The following is a 19,568-nucleotide window of genomic DNA, read 5'->3' as shown; positions in this document are numbered from 1 at the left end:
AGACGTGGCTGATCAAAATGTAAAAGATGCTGCTGATGTGGAAAACATCTTGGTGGATCTTCAAAAAGTTGAACATAGAGTTACCATATGACCCCTCAACTCCACTCCTAGGTATATACTCAAGAGAACTGTAAACATATGTGCACACAAAAGCTTGTACACAAATGGTAATGGCAGTGTTACTCATAATAGCCCAAGTGTAGAAACAACCCGAATGTCCACCAGAAGATGAATGGAGAAACAAAAGGTGGTATATCCATACAGTGGAATATTATTCAGCCATAAAATGGAAGTACTGACAGATACCACAACATAGACAAACCTTGAAAACATGCTAAATGAAAAGAGCCAGATACAGAATGCCACTTATATAAGTCCATTTATATGAAATGTCCAGAATAGGCAAACCCATAGAGAGAGAAAGTAGATTTATGGTTGCTAGGGCCTGAAAGGAGAGAGGAATGGGAAGTGACAGCTAATGGGAACCAGATTTCTTTTTGGCATGATGAAAATGTTCTGCAATTAGATCATGATGATTGTTACACAGCCTTGTGAATGTAGTAAATAACACTGATTGTACACTTTCGAAGTGTGAATTTTATGGTAGGTGATTTATATCTCAATAAAAAAAAAAGTGGGTTGCAAAAATGGTCCTACTCTGAATAAAAAAATCTATGAATATGTACATTGAAAAATCAGAGTAACTTCAAAATTCATAGTTGGATTGTAAGTAGATTTTTAAAACCCTTTTTTACTAACCTGTATTTCCTAGTAAGTATATATTACTTTTATAATAATAACTTTATAAAACTTGTATTTGCGACCAGTTAAGGGATATCTCCAAGCTCATCAGTGAATCGGGCAGTTTTTGCTGAAGCTCAGGTACCCAATAAACATAATCCAGCTCCCCTGATGGACAGCCTCCAATTCCGTAGAATCCTTTACTGTGTCTCCTCTCTCATCCAACCCTCTCACCTATGGCTTCTAGAAGCACCTTCATTTTCTCAGACCCTTCCACTCTAGCCCAAGCTTACAAATTCCACTTTAAAACAAAATGTTTTACTGTCTTTAAATAAATAGTTCCTCAGACCTCCCTCATTAACTCACAGCCAGCCCAACATCATGTTTCTTTTCAAACTAGAGAAAGTCACCCCCCTTCATCTGTGTGGACACAAATAACAACTTGGAAAAGCACAGTAAGTGATGGATTTCAGCCCCCTCCTGCCCTTTCAAGCACTTTCTGCAGGCCACAAGCCTTAAAATGATATACAGTGTTCCCAAACCCCACCCAAACCACCCACCAAAGTCTTCACCCAAATGAACAACCCTCCCAGGAACACAAGATGTGTGTGTTATGCTGATAATTCAAGTCATATTTTTCTCCACATCTTAGCCACGAATCCCTCCATAGATCAGGACAGAGAGACCTGAGGCTGAGCGAGATCTGGGAGGGGCAGAGATGTCCCCAACCTGCAGTGCAGAGATGAGGCCCACACCCTCTTACAACTCAGTACAACCACAGCGGTGCCCCACAGTGCAATCTACGGTCCCAATTTCAAAATCCTACAGTGTCAAGAAACTGAGATTTTTGAAAAGGATTTTTTGTATAACTGTTGTTTTCAGGTGCACAACCTAATGATTCAGTAGTTGTATATTTTATGAAATAATCACCACAATAATTCTAGTTAACATCAGTCACCATACATAGTCACACAATTTTTTTCTTGTAATGAGGACTTTTAAAATCTACTCTCTTAGTGACTTTCAAATATGCAGCATAGTATATTGCTAACTGTAGTTGCTATACTGTCCATCACATCATCATGGCTTATTTATTTTATAACTGGACACTTGCACCTGTTGACCCCCTTTTTGCCCACTCTCCATCTCCTGCCTCTGGTAACCACCAGTCTGTTCTCTGTTTCTCTGAGCTTGGTTTGTTTCAGATTCTACATGTAAGTGAGATCTTACGGTATCTGTCTTTCTCTGACTTGTTTCACATAGCATAATGCTGTCAAGGTCCATCCATATTGTCACAAATGGCAAGATTTCATTCTTTTATGGCTATATAATATTCCATTGAATATACGGCATATTTTTCTTATCCATTCATCCATTGTTGGATATTTAGGTTGCTTCTATCTCTCAGCTATTGTAAATAATGTTGCAGTGAACATAGCAGTGTGGAATTAGTTTTCATTTTCTTTGAGTAAACATCCAAAAGTAAAATCTCTGGATCATATGGTAGAAAAAACTTTGGGAGTTTTCAAAGGCTTATGAGTCTACATCCAGCTGTGGAAAAATAAGACTGACATGACTGGATTTTGTACCACCTACAAGCAAATACCTCATCAGTTTGGGTTTTCTTTGCCAGACTTGTGGAAGCACATCTGTGAGCAATCAATTCTTGTTAAAGGAGGTGTGTCAGTGTGGGAGGCCCAAGCTTTCAGATGCCCAGAATGGTGGTAAGTGGTAGTGTACAGTAGTCGGTTACTCGCCCAATAGCGATGGAAAGATCCTTCGTTTAATCTCATGTTGCAATTAAGGAAGATGAGATTCAGGGAGCGGTGGGAGCCTGCCCAGGTCACACCGTGAGTCAGGGCTGAGCTAGATCACAGCCCTGATCACCACCTCCGTGCATTCGCCCATCATTCACTCAGCCAACAATATCTGAGCACCCACTACGTTGGCAGGTGCTGCGGTGGGCACTGGGGACAGAATACTGACATGAACCCCCCGCCATCGTGGCGGGTAAGACTGGCAATATGCAAGTGAACAAACAAGCAAAGCAGTGGTCTTGGGGGACTCCTTGGTGGGGGTGGTCGGTGGGGAAGCTACTGAGCTGAGGCTGAGGAAGAGCTGGTGTGGGAAGCAGCCAAGAGAAGGGCGCTGCTGGCTGAAGGAGCTGCAAGAACAAAGGCCCTGAGGCACAGCTGAGGGGCAGAAAGCATCCTGGGGTGTTGGTGTGTAGTAAGCGGGGCTGGGAGTGGTGTGAAACTCATTTGCAGGAAGGGAGTGGGCAGCAGGTCACAGAAGCCTCGGGAGACTGCATTTACTCTGAGTGTGGAAGTCACTGAAAGGCCCAGCTGTTTGCATTCTAGAAGAGGCACCTAGACTCTGAGAAATCAGTATTTCTCTTCCTGACTCTCCAGGGCCCCTGGGCACCTCATCGTCTTGCCTCAGCACCACATGGGGGGATGCCCATGTCTGTGCCCTTCCCCCATGGCAGAGGGGCCTGTCCTGTCCTCGCCTGTTCTCCTGGGCCGTATAGAGCTCTGTGCTGCACAGAAAAGCCAACTCCTAGTGGCCAGCTAGGTCCTTTCTATGCAGACCAGACACCCCTGCATGGCTGGGAGTTTCCAAAGAGCATCCCCTGCCCCCAAAGAGGAAGCAGTAGCTCCTACACACACTCCCCCATGGTTGCTGGCTGCAGGGTGAACCAATCACAGGGCAGCATAGAAGGGCTCAGAGTCTAGCTGGCTTCTCACAGACTCCAGACCCAGGCAGAGTAGGGGAGAGAACTGGAAAACTGCAGGATGGGACCCAGGGAAGGGAAGGCAGAGGAAGGCCCAGCCTTGCTCTATACAGAGCCAGCATCTCCCACCATGGCAGGCCCTTTGCAGAACTGTGTGAGGTGCAGATGAATAAGATGTGGCCCCTGCACTCAAAGGGCTCACTGGCTATTCATGGTGTATTCCAGAGGCACACTATTCATGGTATAGTCCCCTTGAGCTACAGAGACCCTGACCTATGTGGACTATCTCTCACAATAGCAATGGCACTGCGAAGCAGCAGGATTGGATGGCCATTTCAGTAAAAAAAGGTCAGTAGGTAAACAAACATGGGACCTTCCTACCTCACACCATACACAAAAATCTACTCTAAGTGCATTACTAAACCCCAAGTGAGAAAGGCAAACTAGAAAGCATTTGAGAATTGCCAGCACTTACCATGCAGTGCCGTGTTGACCACAGACCAGCATTGTTCTAAGTGCTTTGACATTTCAAGTCATCTTAAGCCTTAAATGGCCTGTGAAGTTGTAGAATAAAGATCAATAAAGGAGACCTCTGCATGGTCTTAAGGTATGACACTGGCTATGAAAGAAAAGATTGCACAGTTAAATAAAGTTGGTGTGGGTAAAATTGTAATATTTCCAGAATATCTCACCTGGCTTTAGTATATCTGCACATCAATAGGCGTTCAGAGGTGGAAAGAAATATGGCTTTAGTGCATTTGCATCACTCCTCAGAAGTGGGGAGAAGTTCGTCTCCATATCAATGGGTAATCACCTGGGCAAGGAGGGATTATCTGTACCTGAGAGGGGAGGGGGAGGGCCAGTTTTGCTTCTGCTGGAGCAGGAAAGAGAGAAGGCACCGGACTGCAGTTCGTAAGCAATAAATGGGTTTTAAACTTTATTTCTCCCTTCGACCGATTTTGGTTTTTAGAGGTATTTTGTCCCAGGATTTCCTCTCCCCAGACTTACAGTTGGCAACTTCTATTCATCAAAGGACCCCATGAAGAGAGAACAAATGCAAACCCCAGGATGGGACAGGATGTTGAAATGTGTATAGACCCAAATGACTACAGAAACAACACTACAAACCGTTATGAAAATAATCTGGTCAACAAATGAATGAGGGACTTGAACAGACACTTCACCAAGATGATATAAGGATAGCAAATAAGCCATGGAAGATGTTCATCAATAGTCCTTAGGGAAATGCAAATAAAAACCATGATAAGCTTCCACTGCACACCCACTAGGATGGTTAACATAAAAAATGCTGACCATACATACCAAGGGTAGGGGAGAATGTGGAGCACCTACAACTCTCAAACGTCGTTCATGGGAGGGCACAATGATGCAGCCATTCAGGAAAATGAATTGGCATAATCCAGCACAATTAAAGCTATGCATAGTTGCGGACAGCAATTTCACTTCAGATAAACATGTTGCTTGGACAAATGTAGGAATTTTCCCATCAGCCTTGATCACAATGGTCCAAACTAGAAACATCACAAATATACATCAACAGACAAAAAAAGAAAAAGAGAAATAATGATATACTTAAATAATGTAGCAACCCACAATAATAAAAATGAAAAAACTCCAAATATGAAAAAAAAAAGGGTGAATCTTACACATAAAGGTTGAATGAAAGAAGCAAGACACCAAAACACACAAACTGCATGTATGGCTCAATTTACATAAAATTCGAAAATGAGTTAAAGTGAAGCTCTATTGTTTTGGGGTCTATTCATAGGTGGTAAATTTACAATGAAAGCAAGGAAGTGTCCCTCATCAGAATCCTCTAAAGGGGAGGGAGGGAATCATACTGGGAAGGGACATACCATATGTACTACTTGGGGGGCTAGCAAGGTTCTATGTTTCTGTCCTGTCCCAGGCTCCTGCCCTCAAGACCACAAATACTGGTGGCCAAGAATCCCATCACAGCCCAGAGGTTTGGCTTCCCTGGTGCTTTCGTTGGGAGTGTTGGATGCAGCTTTGTCCAGAGAAAGGCACCAGGTGGGACTGTGAGCTTACCCCACCCCCTTTCCACATAAGGCACTGGCTCTGCATCCCACCAACTTGGTACTCCAAGGCTCAGTTTCCCCATATATTTATGGCACAGGATGGCTTCCATCATGCCTAGATCATAGGGTAAGATAGTGAATGTGATAGAGTGCTGGGATCTGCTGCCCAAATGCCAGAGATGATCCAAGACTCGGGGACAGAACAACTACAGGAACTGAGGCCCAGCCAGATAACCTCAGGACTGGTCCTGCTCCAGCCCTGCCCCGCCCCACTGGGCCCTGTAGCAACCTCAGGCTGTCTTGTCAGTTGAGTTCATATGCCATCTTTCACCAGCCAATGGGCTGGGGCAACCAGGAGCAGGTCACACAGACTATTTCCTGTTTTCAAACAAGGAACCTAGCATAGCAGCTGCCGCTCGACTGCTCACTGAACTTGGAACGGAGAGCTGAAGGCGGCCATGTGACACCCCTCCGGACCCCTGGACTAGCACAGGACCAGAGGCCTCAGGTCAGTGTTTCATCCCAAGCTCACGGGGCTTCTGCCCACCTGTGACCTGAGCCCCTTCCTCCTGTGACTCTCCCACAGTACCTGTTGGGGGCAGGGCAGGGAGGAGAAGGGTTGATGACAGCCTGTCGGGGGAGGGCTCTCCTTAGCTCAGTGGGGCAGAGCAGGAAGCAGCTCCCCGACCCTCCATCACCTCAATTCCGTTTGAAGTTCTGGATGCTTCTACAACCTCTCCTGAGTCTGAGGAATAATTCGCCACACCTGTGTTTCTCAAAACCTGGATCCAGAGAACCCCTGTATCAGTATAGCTCTGGGGGACTTGTGCAAAATACAGAATCCAGTGCCCACCCCTCAGACCTACTAGATTGAACTCTCTGCTATTGGAAGCCAGGAAATCTGCTGTTTACAAACCCTTAATACCCTCCTTGCCCCCTGGAGATTCTAAGGCACACTCATGCTTGGGGGGTGCCATCCAGTGTCCAGGATCTTCTGTCTCCCAGGTCAGAGCAGCTGCTTTACTCTACTTGGCTGGAGCCTCATCCCCAATGGAAAGACCTCTGCAGTCCCCTCAGAAAGGTAGCATGGACTCTGAAGGCCACCCTGTGCACCCCATCAGAAGGACAGCCTTCAGAGTTGGGTGTAGTGGTTCAGGGCGCCCAGAGGGAAGGGTTGGAATGGCTCTAAGAGAGCTGGAGGGCAGAGGGCTGGGCCTACCTCTGTCCCCTGGGCCGAGTACAGGCCTGCAAGCCAGCAGTGGTAACACCTGCGGGATTTTCTGGTAAAGTCTAGAAACCTTGGCTATGCTTGGTGTGGAGACAGGAGAGAAGGACCCATAGAACCCCATGCGGGGCTGTCCCCAAAGAGCTTTTGGAGAGACAGGATGCTTCCCCCATTTCACAGATGAGGCAATGGAGACCTAGAGAGAGATGGGAAGCTGCCCAAAACTCCATGGATGTACCAGTACATAATTTCCTCCTTCCCCCTCCTCCCAGCCCATCCCATAAGAGAAAACATAAAGGAGCTGGCTTTAGCTGCTGAATTTGATTTTTATTCTAAGACCTGGGTTCATGCTCAGCTTTCCCAAGTCTTTATTCATACGTCCAGCCAGGACCATCATTCCTGGATTCTCCCAGAGTCTCAGTGCAAACAGTGCCCTGCTTCTGACCTAGCACCACCTGCCTGATCAGGACACAAAGCTGGGAGGGCTGGGACCATTGAGGCCAATGCCTGTCATCATCACCGGTTTTACAGATGAGTTAACTGAGGCAGGTATATAGGAGTGTCCACAGGAAACACTGGCCCCCCAAGAACCCTGGCCAAGAGTTGATTAGATAAGAGAACGTGTGGACCACCGACTGTCCTGCCTGAACACCTACCAGAATATAGAGATCCTGTCCCTAGTCATCCATCATATTGTCAGCAGGACAGGGCTTGTGGCTACAGTTCTCTGGTGAGGAAACTGAGGCCTGGAGATACTAAATAACTTGCCTACAGACCCACAGTTGCTCAGGATGGAAGGCCTGCCTCTGTGAGAGAAGAAATAAATGAAGTATACAAGTTATAGTGTGCTCGAAAATGTGCAGCCCTGAGCCAGCCATGCCTTTGCCCCATGCCTCAGTTTCCCATCTGTATAAGGCAAAGTTGAGTAGAGGTCCCTGAGGGACACCAATTGGATAACAGCACAGAGCTACCTGGAGAATCATGGACTCCCACTGACCTCTCCTCTCCCCAGACCCTCAGCCCTAGCGTATGGACACAGCCAGGGACATAGCTGGGGCTGTTGAAGCAGCAGTGGCCTACCTCTCTCTAGGCCATAGTCAGCACAGGGGACAGACACAGGGCCTGGAATCGACAGGCCAGAGTTCAAGTCCCGGCTCTTCCCCATGTCCACCTGCAGCTCCCTTGGAGTCTGTAAAGAGGAGGTGAGGTCACTTGTACCCTTCTTATTTAGAGTTTCTGTGCCTAGGTGGTACCCCAGCTCCCTCTGAGCTAATATTTTAATTGTCCCTTTTTCTAATTTGTCTCAGACATTTTTAATTCTATTCCGACACTGCCTTAATTTATAATCATTTATTTCTTAAATATTTCTCAAAGCATCTGCCTGTATCAGAAACTAATAGGGACCGTTATGCATACCTGGTAGGTGAGGGGCCCTGAGCTGATGCTTCACACGGTCTCACACCAGCCTCATGCAGGTGGGGTCTTATGCCCATTATATAGCAAACTGAGGAAAAACTGAGAAGCTTAGTCACTTGTCAGGCACCAGGCCCTCTTGTTCACTGATCCAGGCCACAGAGCTACTGCAGAGGACCTCAGGACTCCCGCAGCCGGCCTGCCCTTCTGGTCCCTGAGGAGGGCAGAGAGGACCAGCCCGCACCCATGTCCTGCCCATCGCTTACTGGCCTTGATTGTGAACGGCTCTAAGTCTCAGTTTCTTTATCATAAAATGGAGATAAAAACCCCTACCACACATGGAGTCAGATCAAGTGAGAGAAGTGGGTGTCATGTGCAAGTACACAGCCTGGCCCCTCGCAAGTATTCGGCTCTGCTTGTTGGGCATTCACCAGCCATGTGACCTTGGCCTGAACGGCAGTTTCCTCATCTGTCATCAGGAATCATGATAGATTCTTGTGGGTGTTAAGTAAAATAGTGGATGTGAAGAACCTGGGTGTGTATGAAGTGGGCTTCACAAGTCCTCGGCAAGTGTTTCTTTAAAGATAGAGGGAAGGCTACATACTAGTATCTCCACTTTGGATACAGATTTCATTTACACGTGTGATATAATATGGAGTGTTGGGATATTTTTCTGGACAAGCCAGCATCTTTCTCCCATAATCACTAAAGCCATTACCTTTGCTTGAAATTAACTTCATTTAAGATTCAGAGCAACTTGATAATATGAGGGTCATAACAATAAGAGAAGGATTTGTTCGGCCTTGCAGTGATGAATCCAGCAAAGGGGTGGACCCCAGTTTGGCATCTGGCAGCTGAGCTGATAGCTGGCAGAGGGCTTGGCAGCATGGACTATAACACGGATCCCAGGCACCGCAGGTCCCACCAGGAATCTCAGAGTGATAGGCACTCACTGTTTTCTCTTGTCCCCCCAGCAGCCTTGGAACATGGCAAGTCCTGAGCACCCTGGGAGCCCTGGATGGGCAGGACCCGTAGCCACTGGCCCAGAACACCCACGTCCAGGACCTGAAGGGCACTTAGGTGGGCTTGGTCAGAAAGAGAGGTTTGAAAACATTTTAAATACAAACATGTACACTTCCAATGGTGCCCGAAGAGAGTGGGGCAAGTAGGTACTGACACAAGGATTTGGTGCAAGTCCTTTATCTGGGAGATGGTCCAGGAGGTATGACACGGAAGTGGGAAATCAGGGGAAAAAAAAGGCAGGAACCACCATAGGGTGTCGATGAACAGATTACCGCTGTGGGCAACTGGGCTCAGTCCCAAAGGGGGTCTTCTGCAGTATGTATAAAACATATCTCTGAGCTGTCCCCCCAAGATTGTTATCTGCCAGTCCTATCCTTCATCAGTCAAGGGATGCTCCAGAACATGCTGCTATAGCCCAAGAAAGCCCTCACCCTGAGAGTCACAGGTGCTTCCAGTAGGAAGCCAGTAGGATGTGAGTGCTAAGGGGACATGGCAGGCACCGACAGCGTCCACTACCATGCTGTCTCCTGGAGCAGATCTCAACTCAAGAGCCCATTGAAGGCCTGCTCTGTCCCTGGCTATGTAAGGTGCTGGTGAAACAGTAACCAATCAGACACGGTGCTGGCCCTCAGGTTTGGTAGAGAAATGGATCTGTGAAAAACAATTTGAGATGCCCCAAGAAAGGCTACTGGGAGAAGGTGGAAGGCTCTTACTCTAGTGCCAGGGAGCTGGGCCTTGAAGGACACATTTGAGAGAAAGGCTCCTCAGACCCATATCCCTTGAAATAAAATGATCTGTGCATTTGGTGAGGAAGGATTCTCATCTTTCCCAAGATTCTCAGAATGGCCTATGGCCCAAGTGAGGTTTAAGAACACTGTTAGTTTCCAGGCAGGGAAATAGGAGGGCACATAAGGCAGAGGAGTGGCACATGCAAGACAAAGTGTGGAGTGTGGGGAGGAAATGAGAGAGTCGAGGGGCCAGGCAGGCTGAGCCAGGAGCCCAGCATCCTCAAAGCTCCCCCCACCATTTGCTGATGTGTACTCAGGAGGTTGGGTACCAGTGGCATAGGGAGTGCAGAAATGGGCAAGCCTGCTTGTCAGGAGCACAAGGTTTCACAAGGGCCAATCTGCAGGCTGGATGTGGTGACACAACACAAACACCTTGCCCTTCACAACGGAGAGCCCATCTGGGGTAGTGGGCATTTTAGGCTGTGGTGGGATGCATTCTGCCAGGTTGGGCACAGGGCAACCTGATGTCCCACTGGGCCTGTAAAGGGTGGGGTGGGAGAGGGGAATACTCATGGCTCTTCCAGATTCTGATGTCCCATCCCAGACAAACTAGCCACCTCCCCAAACCCCCACCCCTGATGTGCCCTGACCTGGTGCAAGTCCTTAAGGGTGCTGTGCCTCCAGATGCCCAGGACAGCCCAAGCCCCCACTCGAGCATGACCACACGGGAACTGCAGGAGTACTGGCGGAGAGAGAGGGGCTGTTGGAAGCGCGTCAAACTGCTCTTTGAGATCACTTCAGCCCGTATCGAGGAGAGAAAAGTCTCCAAGTTTGTGGTGAGCAGAGATCAAGAAATGATGGCATGCCTTTCGCTACCTCTTTCATAGCTCTGGGCAAGTCTGGTGGGGCCTCAGCTTTGCCAACCATAAAATGGGTTGATTCACTTAAACTCACAGAGTTCTTATAGAGAAAACAGTCAAACAGCAAGATTTTGCACTCAGGACCCCTGATCCTAAGAAGAAACTGGCCTAGATTAGTCCCATGTTACCCAGTATTAGTCACCTGTGTCCCTTCTTCACGGTGTTTGATATCCCTGTATCATTTATACTGTTATTTGCCTCATCTTTTTCTTTAAATTGGATCACTTTTTAAAAACTTGAAATTTATTTCAGAGGGAAACCAGCATCACATGGCATAAAGAAAAGGTAATCATAAAAGTAAAGACAAGGAAAGCTAAGTACCATATGTAAATTCTAGCTGGTTACACCATGGCTGGAGGAAATCTCTGTGCTTGGGGATTGCTCTGTTTGTTGAAATGGAATTTTAGCCTGTGTTGGGAGGATGTTAATGACCAAGAGTCACACTCAACCTTTCTCGCCACCCCTCCCTTAACTGGAACTAGGATAAAGACAGTGGACAGGGAGTGCTGGCCACATCGTGGGCAGGCCACACCCTTTCAGTGTGCCACCTCACTAAATCCTCACCCAGTGAGGTAAGTACTGTTACTACACTGATTGTATGATAAGAAAATTGAGGATCACAGAGGTTAACTACCTACCAAAGTCCGCACAGCTAGACAGTGATGGGGCTGGAATTATAATCCAGGCAGCTTGCACCTTAGGCAGCATTCTCCTGAAAGAGAACAGAAGAGGAATCGTTTCCTCACAGTATACCATCACTGCCAGAACACGGCCTAAAACCATCTCCTGGGTGTTCCACACTTGGGAAGCTCAGATCTAGTAATCCAAGCTTCCCATTTCAGGAAGCTGAAGCCCAATTTTGACCACGTAGAGCCAAGAGCACCCCCAGACCCCCTGCATGGCACGTTCCTTTGCTCTCCCTTCCCCTGAGACTCTGCCAGGTCCCTGGGCTTGTTTTCAGCAGGTTGACTCTTGTCACGATTCGCTTTCATAGCTCCTCTAATGCCGGCAGCAATTTAAAACAGAATTGTATATGACAATAACCCATTTTCAGGGCGTGTTTTAAATTATGATCATCATTATTTTTACTTGCCGGGGCTCTCTCTCAGCTAGAGCCTTCTGCTAAGATGTAGTCAAAGGCTCTCTCTCTTTGCACCACAGATGTACCAAATCGTTGTCATCCAGACAGGGAGTTTTGACAACAACAAAGCTCTCCTGGAGCGGCGCTACTCAGACTTCGAGATGCTGCAGAGGAGCCTCCAGAAGGCTTTCAGGGAAGAGATTGAAGATGTCGTCTTTCCCAAAAAGCACCTGATGGGGAACTTCACCGAGGAGATGATCTCTGAGCGCAAGCTGGCCTTCAGGGAGTACCTGCACCTGCTCTACAGCATCCGCTGCATCCGCAGGTCCCGCGAGTTCATCGATTTCCTCACAAGACCAGAGCTCAAGGAAGCCTTCAGCTGCCTGCGAGCAGGGCAGTACACCAAGGCCCTGGACATCCTGGTGCACGTGGTGCCCCTACAGGAGAAGCTGACCGCCCACTGCCCTGTGATGGTGGTCCCGTCTCTCTGCGCCATGCTGGTGTGTCACCGTGACCTCGAGTGCCCTGTGGAGGCCTTTGCAGCCGGAGAGAGGGCCCTCCAGTGTCTGCAGGCCCGGGAGGGCCATCGTTACTACGCCCCTCTGCTGGACGCCATGATCCGCCTGGCCTACATGCTAGGCAAGGACTTTGTGTCACTGCAAGAGAGACTTCAGGAGAGCCAGCTCCGGAAGCCCACCCCCAGGAACTTCACACTGAAGGAACTCACTGTCCGAGAATATCTGTACTGAGCCACGGCGGCAGGGAAGCTAGAGATTTGGGACCATCCCTGCTGTGGGGACTGTTTGGGTTCGTTTTGAGTGCGAAGAACCCCTTTAGGCTCTCACTTGCTGGGTGACCTTGGACAAGCCCCTCCCCTGGTCCTCCCTTTCCATACCTGTGTTGGCAGAGCTGCTGTCACTTGTCTTTGGCAGTCTCTGCTTGTGTCCTGTGTCCCTTTGATACCAGGCCCAGTTCATCTCAAAACCACAAGCCCAGCTGACGAAGCACGGGAGAGTCAGCCCCACCTTTCTGATGTTTTTGTAGGTAGTTGGAGAAGAGGTTTGCAGTACACACCACAGACAAAACTCAGTCCATTTTCTAACAGAGGACTCTCTCCAGTTGTCATGAGTCTTTTCTCTCTGCTATTCCCTGTTCCATGTTGCTTGCAAACATTCCCACCCATTATCCTAAGTATTCTAGCTCTTCCCTCTTAGCATATAGACTCAACTGTGCAAAACAAAAGCTCACCTGCTGCTGCTCAAGGACAACTTCATCCTGAGATGGGGTGTACGTCATCATTTGAAGGGTGGGATGATACTGGACTAGAATGCAGTTATATCATGAAACGCTGTGATACAAGGCATTTTTAGCAAAGGAAGTTGTCAGTGATTCTCTGGTTAGAATGATCTAATCATTACCTAGGGTGTGTTTTCATTTATAACGCAACTCTCCCTTGAATGAGCTCCCTAAATCTATAGACATAACCCTGACGGGAGGTGGGAAAAGATACTCAGTGCGGCCTCTGGGTAGAAAATAGATCAAAATGCTCAACACCTCCCCATTTGAGGGACAATGTTCTTGGAACGTCTCTGATGGCTTAGGATTCCCTAGACCAAAGTCCACTGTCAGGGAAGGACACCAAAGGCCCAGAGTGAAGGGGATTCTGGACCAATGATCTGGGGTCAGCACTGGGTCTGAAGCTGATGGTACAGGGTGGTTTGGGCCCAATATGTGTTTGAGGCTAGAAGTCCATGAAGACCTCAGCCGTATGGCTGAGCTTATCACGGTAAGCTTGGGAAGGCTATAGCTTGGAAACCACTGTGTGGGACACCAGAATGACCTGTTGGGGATCTGGCTCAGCAAAGGGGTCACCAAAGCAGTGGACAAGCATTCACTAAACTGCACCAGAATGTGTTCACCAGTGACGCCATGTGACAAAAGTTGTAGTGGCCCAATCAGGCTATGTCCTGGAGTTAGCCACAGACTGACACCTTGGGACAAGAAAACCTTCAAGAAAGCCTTCAAGTGTCTCAGTTTACTCCAGGAGAAGGATACTTCAAGTGGGAGATACAGGACTTCCTGAAAATCTGGGCATATGGAAATTGAAAGTGTTAGATGGAAAAATAAGAGCAATGTGACTCTATTTGTAATGGTGAAGAAGATCAGAATGATTTTACAAGTTATTTCATCAAAGATAAAATGCTATCTATCCACTACAAGATGCACCAAATATTCACTAAGAAAGAAAAGATGCCCAACATGGGGTGTTTAATAGATTTCAGCAAAAGCTGGGAGAGCCAAGAGTTAGCCCCCCACTGTAAGGGTCAATGGAAAAAAACTGCTACACTGAAAGGGATAGTGAGGAAATGCATGAGTCACATTTGGCACTGGGTGAAGGGTGGGGAATCCCCTAGAATTTGAACTGAGAGGTCTGAGTACACAAAAGGTGGTTCAAAATACTGGAAACAGAGTGCTCATGGTAAATGGTCTCCAATGGAGGTGTTCCAGGTAGCTGGCACCACAAAAGCAGGTTCTCTGTGAAGGAAGTCAACATCACTCCAGCCCAGTAGAGCCTGTAAGATCCCACTGACTTCAGAGATGCTAAAATATGGGGGTAAATGAGCATTTCAAAATCATATATATATATGGTGTGTGTGTGTGTGTGTGTGATGTAGAGAGGAAAAAAAAACCTGATGGAGTAAATGGGAGCTCCCCACCAGGACTCCTAAAGAAGGGCTAGCTCCCCACATAGTTCACAGGGAATGGACTTATTCTGGCTTCCAGAAAAGGGACTGCCGACAGAGGGCAGCTTCAGGGCCCCCACTTTGCCCCTTCCTGCTGACATGTGATGCTGCCCTCCCAGTTCGGATGACCTTGCCCTACGGGTCCAGCGGCGTTTCTTCTGGCCATGCCCATTGTATCTCCACCCACTTTGGGTGTCTGATGGCCTAGGATGACTTGCAATGGTCAGCTCCCTCTGGCACCTCCCATTTGCTGCAGAAGTCAGAGACCCCCCCCCCCCATTTCTTGGGTTCCTGGAACAAGTCTCTCTCTTCCTCAAGCCCCTTCCTCTGGGAAGCTTTCCTCTCAGCCTACCACAGCCCCTGAGGGTACCCCACTTCCCTGTTTGCCTGGCCCCTCCCACTCCACCTGTATTACTTAGTCTTTGTTCCATGGGACTTTGGCACTGGGTGGTGGCAGTTGGGATGGGACCCTGTTCTCCTGACTTCTCAGAAGCTGAGCTCGCAGGACAGTGAGAGCACCTACCCTCAACAGCCAGGGTGGGCCCAGGAACCACAAGTATCCGAGTCACCTAGAGCTTGTGAGAAATGCAGAAGTTCAGGCCCCACCTTAGACCTATCGAATCAGAATCAGCATTTTAACAAAATTCCCATGCCAGCCACCCTTCCCACCCCCGAAGATGATTCCTACATAGATGAAAGTTTGAGAAGCCCTGTGTTGAACAGTCTTGAAGGTGCCTCAAGAAAATCATCGGCAGAGCATGAGCATTCTGCTGTCTGGGTTCCTCCCCACCCTGTCTTTGCCCTCCCCAGGCCCTCCCCCACGACCCAGGGGCCCTAAGCAGGGCACCTTGCCCACCTCACCCACACCCACACCCACACCCACACCCTCTGGCTGCTCTGCCCCGGAGCCTTAGGGTGGCTGGCTCCGGTAAAGGCCTACTCCAGCAGCCCCTCCCTACCGCAGCTGTGACCTGGAGCCCTGAGGTCTCCCCTTCAGATGGATAGGATTAGGCATCTTTGTGAGACCCTGCCCCTGCCAGGGATGCTGGCCAGTCTCATACCCCCATCATACGCCCAGGCCAGGATGGGAAAAACAGCTCCTAGGGGGGCTGCCTGTGTGCTACAGGCCAGAGTTCCCCAGTGCCTTCAGAGTTCTACACTGTGCCCAGCGCCGCTCTGTTCGGGAGATGTCCCATTTCACAGATGAGGACACAGACACCCTGAGAGGTCAAGTGACTTGCCCAAGGTCACAGAGCTGACAACAGGTAGAGGAGGAAATTAAATGCAGGCCCGTGTGCCCCCAAGCCTGTTTTCCTCACTGAGCCCTCCATGGGGTGGAGTGGGAGGAGAGGGGTGCAAAGATGTCCCTGGTCCTCTCCCTTAAGGGCCCTTAAAGGTCATTTCACTCATCTCTGCTTATACATGTGGAAACTGAGGCCCAGAGAAGGAACTCACTCAAGGTCACATAGTGAGAAGGGACAGCTCCAGGACCAGACCTGGGTGTCCACACCGAAGCAATGAGGTCTGGCAGGCAGGGGAGACAGAATAATCCAGGCTGCAGTTCCAAGAGCTGCTGGGGGTCATGCAGCCAGACATGGGGACACAGGAGCGCTATTGAAACCTGGGGTGGGGCCAGCTAGCTTGCCCTCTAGGAGAACCACCTCAGGGTGGGCTTTGGCTCCCAGAGCCTACATGCCCTTAGCTCTGTGATGTCCTCCCTACCTGTAACTCTGTCCTGAAGCAGAAAAACCACCCGCCCGCGGGGGAAGCAGACCCCCAGGATGTCCAGCCGGCTCTCCCGGGCTCCTCCAGGGGCTTCCTGCTGCGACCACGAACCTCTGCCTTCCCGGAATCCTCCCTCTCATGCACACACCCCCTCCCTCTGGGGACCTGACAATGTCACCAGCTGTTCCGTCATCCACTTGCCATTTTCCTTCGAGCAATCTCCTTTTACTCACCTAAATTTATTTGAAAAAGAAACTTCCTATTACCATTCTAAATGGAAAATCAGAATCACTTGCTATGATTAGAAGGTTGCTATAAAAATAGTGAAACCTATTCCCACTGTTATTATACCTCACAAGCCTTTCTTTGTCTGAGACAGGCCTTGAGACTGAGGCTGCCAGAGGTTCTTTGTAAAAAGTGACAGAGACAAGTGTTAGAGACCTGTTATCACCAAGTTGAGCCTTCTCTTTGATTTACTCGGAAGGGCTAGAGAATACCACACAGAAAGTAAGTTTCCGTCCACATGGCCTGGGTCATCCAATGCTGTCTGTGCATCGCCCCACACCACCTGGAGCACTGCTTCCTTGCCTGGCCCCATGGCACTGGGTCCCTGTCCCCCAGAACCATATGCAGCCCTGTTTGCTCTCCAGCCCCTTAGTCATTGGCCTGCATTTGACTTTGATTGACATCCTGGGCTTTCAACACCCCAGTTGGGAGGTAGTATCTAGGCCCAGCTCCTGATATCAGGTAAGACCCCCCGGAGAGGGAGAGTTCTAGCTCTGTCAGAACCTCAACCTGCAGCATGCCCCTTCTGGTGTCACTGTGCACCCCCTTCTGGTGTCACTGTGCACCCCTTGATAAAAGCAAGAAACTGTCCCTCCCCCAAAGGGGCCCTGAACAGAGCCCCACCCTCACAGCACCTTTAATAGGGCCTCTCACCAGACTATTTACTCACCTGTGCATTTTCTCATTTTCCCAGGAAGCAGTGAAGGATGATGCTCCTTCCACATACCAGACCCTGTGAAGACCTGGGGACACAGTGGTGAACAGGACTCGGTCCCTGCCCTCATCAAGGTGTGACACATTAGAAGGGAACCACTCACAGAGCAAACAGAAGCTGGGACAGAATGGTCTCCCTCAGTCACAAGGTCAGCGAAGGCTTCTCAGAGCAGGTGGCATTTAAGGGAGTCACGGGGGAGGCCAAGGAGGCAGTCAGGGCAGTGTGGGGAGGGGACAATTTTAGGCAGAGGGAAAACAGAAGCACAGCCCTGAGGCAGGAACCTCCTCTGTCCCTGGAGACCTCAGCTGAAGCCCCAGAAAGGGGCAGGCCCAGGTTGTCCCTTCTCTGATGTGCCACCCTGGCTGTGCCCACTGAGAGGTGCTGGTGGAAGGACGCCTAGCAAGGTGTGTGCCACTGCCATCGCCAGGAACTGACTCGTTGCCAGGTGAATGAGCTGGAGAGCTTGTGTTCAGGGCACACAGGCCTTTTGGTTACAACTGACAGAAAGCCAGGGTAACCTGACAAAGGAGTAATTTATTATCTGAAAAGTCAAGGAGTAGACCAGCTTCAAGCCAAGTCAAATCCAAAGACTGGAACACTGTCATCTGGTCTCTCTCACTTACACTCTCTCCACCCTCTGGCTCTGCTTTCCTCTGCTTTGCATTCTTTCTCAACAATCTCTTCCTGGTGACAAGATGGCTATAGAAGCCCCAGACTTACTTATATGCTCCCTTCTTGGCAACCCCAGAGGACCCCCTCCAAAGTTCTTGTGAAGCCCTGGGAAGTAGGTTATGCGGGAAATGCCCAAGTCCTTTCCTGAGGAGCCCCTGCAGGGCAGGCCCCACCCCCAAAGGGCAGCGACCATGATTAGCTTGCCCAGCCTTCAGCAGAACTAGGTCTTAACATATTATTTTGTAATCTGCTTTTTAAATTTTTAAATAGACTATCTTTTTAGAGCAGTTTTAGCTTCACAGCAAAACTGAGGGGAAGGTGCAGAGATTTCCCATATGCCCCTGCCCTGCACACCCACAGGCTCCCCCATTACCAACGTCCCCCACCAGTGCTGTACATTTGTTACAGCTGGTGAACCTATATTAATGCCTCATTATTACGCAGAGTCCATAGTTTCCATTAGGATTCACCTTTGGTGTTGGACATTCTGTGGGCTTGAATAAATGTATGTACCACTGACAGGTCTCCACAATTATAGTATCATATGTAATATGATAAAATTAATTAAAGTATGATTAAGGTATAATTAAATTTTATGTATAGATCATGATCATTTTCCTATAATATATAATATTCTTCAATGTTATTTTAATAACATTGAATTCTAATATATGTGCCATACTTATTTTAATGGTCTAGAAACGTTTCAAATTTTTCTTATTACTAAGCAACACTGCAGCAAATGCCTTGAGCCAATGTCTCTTTTGTATTTGGGCACTCAAAGCAATTTAAAAAACAGTGGTATTTTTGAACTATAAACATTTTTAGTGATTTTGATGATACTAATTTCTCTCTCCTAAAAGTCTGTACTAACTCCTGCACCAGCTGAATATATGAGAGATGCCCATTTCTTGAACTTTTTGTAATACTGGCTGTTAGCATATTTAAATTATTTTTCAGTGTAATAGATGTGAACTGGTATCCATGGTTTAATGTGCATTTCCTCGTTCCTAGCTACTGGTCATTTTTGTTGTATTGAAGGCTGTGAAGAAGATCCTTTTCCCCTTTTCATCAGTCATTTCTGGAGGGAGGCGGGACCCACGAAGGATCTAACCTCTCAATACAAAAAGTGGCCAGCAGATGGCGCTGCCGCATTGGAGGCTCCGAAGGCTTTGCCGGCTGTGCTCGAGAAGAGGAATAAAACAGGAGGGAAATTGAGCTTTTTTCCTCAAAAGAAAAAAAGAAGACTGAAAAACCCTTTGAAGGGGTTTGAACTAACGCTAAAAAGAAAGCTTTGCTTGGAAGACTCTGATGATGCTTCCCTGCCTCCTTAACCGCTATGTCCCACCGCCAGTGTTGGTTGGGGTCCCTGGAGACCCCCTCTTGGGGTTCAGGACCTCACTCTTCCCTGCTCCCCCACCCGCTTCCCGCAACTGAGGCCGAAATGGACGCGAGAAGACCTCGCCGCCGCCCCATCACCATCTCCAGGTAACCAGAAGGAA

General features: G+C 48.6%; 1 protein-coding gene across 4 annotated transcripts; it reads left to right on the top strand.

Moving 5' to 3' along the window:
• Positions 1–5,894: 5,894 nt before the first annotated feature.
• SNX20 (sorting nexin 20) lies at positions 5,895–18,633 on the top strand. Of its 4 annotated transcripts, none has more exons than XM_017678695.3 (5): positions 5,895–6,043; positions 9,151–9,253; positions 10,609–10,760; positions 12,006–14,539; positions 17,374–18,628. In XM_017678695.3, the coding sequence occupies exons 2-4, from the start codon at positions 9,160–9,162 to the stop codon at positions 12,672–12,674; spliced, it is 915 nt and encodes a 304-aa protein (XP_017534184.2). In that variant the 5' UTR covers positions 5,895–6,043; positions 9,151–9,159; the 3' UTR covers positions 12,675–14,539; positions 17,374–18,628. The 4 variants fall into 4 exon arrangements, with proteins under 4 accessions (XP_017534184.2, XP_017534185.2, XP_017534186.2 ...); XM_017678696.3 differs by having other exon boundaries at positions 5,950–6,043; positions 9,148–9,253; positions 17,374–18,630; XM_017678697.3 differs by lacking the exon at positions 5,895–6,043 and having other exon boundaries at positions 9,145–9,253; positions 10,593–10,760; positions 17,374–18,633.
• Positions 18,634–19,568: the final 935 nt, after the last annotated feature.

Source organism: Manis javanica, chromosome 17 (genome assembly GCF_040802235.1).
Source record: "Manis javanica isolate MJ-LG chromosome 17, MJ_LKY, whole genome shotgun sequence".
NCBI lineage: Eukaryota > Metazoa > Chordata > Mammalia > Pholidota > Manidae > Manis > Manis javanica.
This window is presented reverse-complemented; position numbering and strand designations above follow the sequence as displayed.

Bases quoted from the DNA above. Each gene is read 5' to 3' on its own strand.
- SNX20 (XM_017678696.3), top strand. From the start codon at position 9,160: ATGGCAAGTCCTGAGCACCCTGGGAGCCCTGGATGGGCAGGACCCGTA. The intron at 9,254-10,608 runs GTGGGCTTGGTC...CTGTGCCTCCAG, and splicing joins AGGACCTGAAGGGCACTTAG to ATGCCCAGGACAGCCCAAGC. The intron at 10,761-12,005 runs GTGAGCAGAGAT...TTTGCACCACAG, and splicing joins GAAAAGTCTCCAAGTTTGTG to ATGTACCAAATCGTTGTCAT.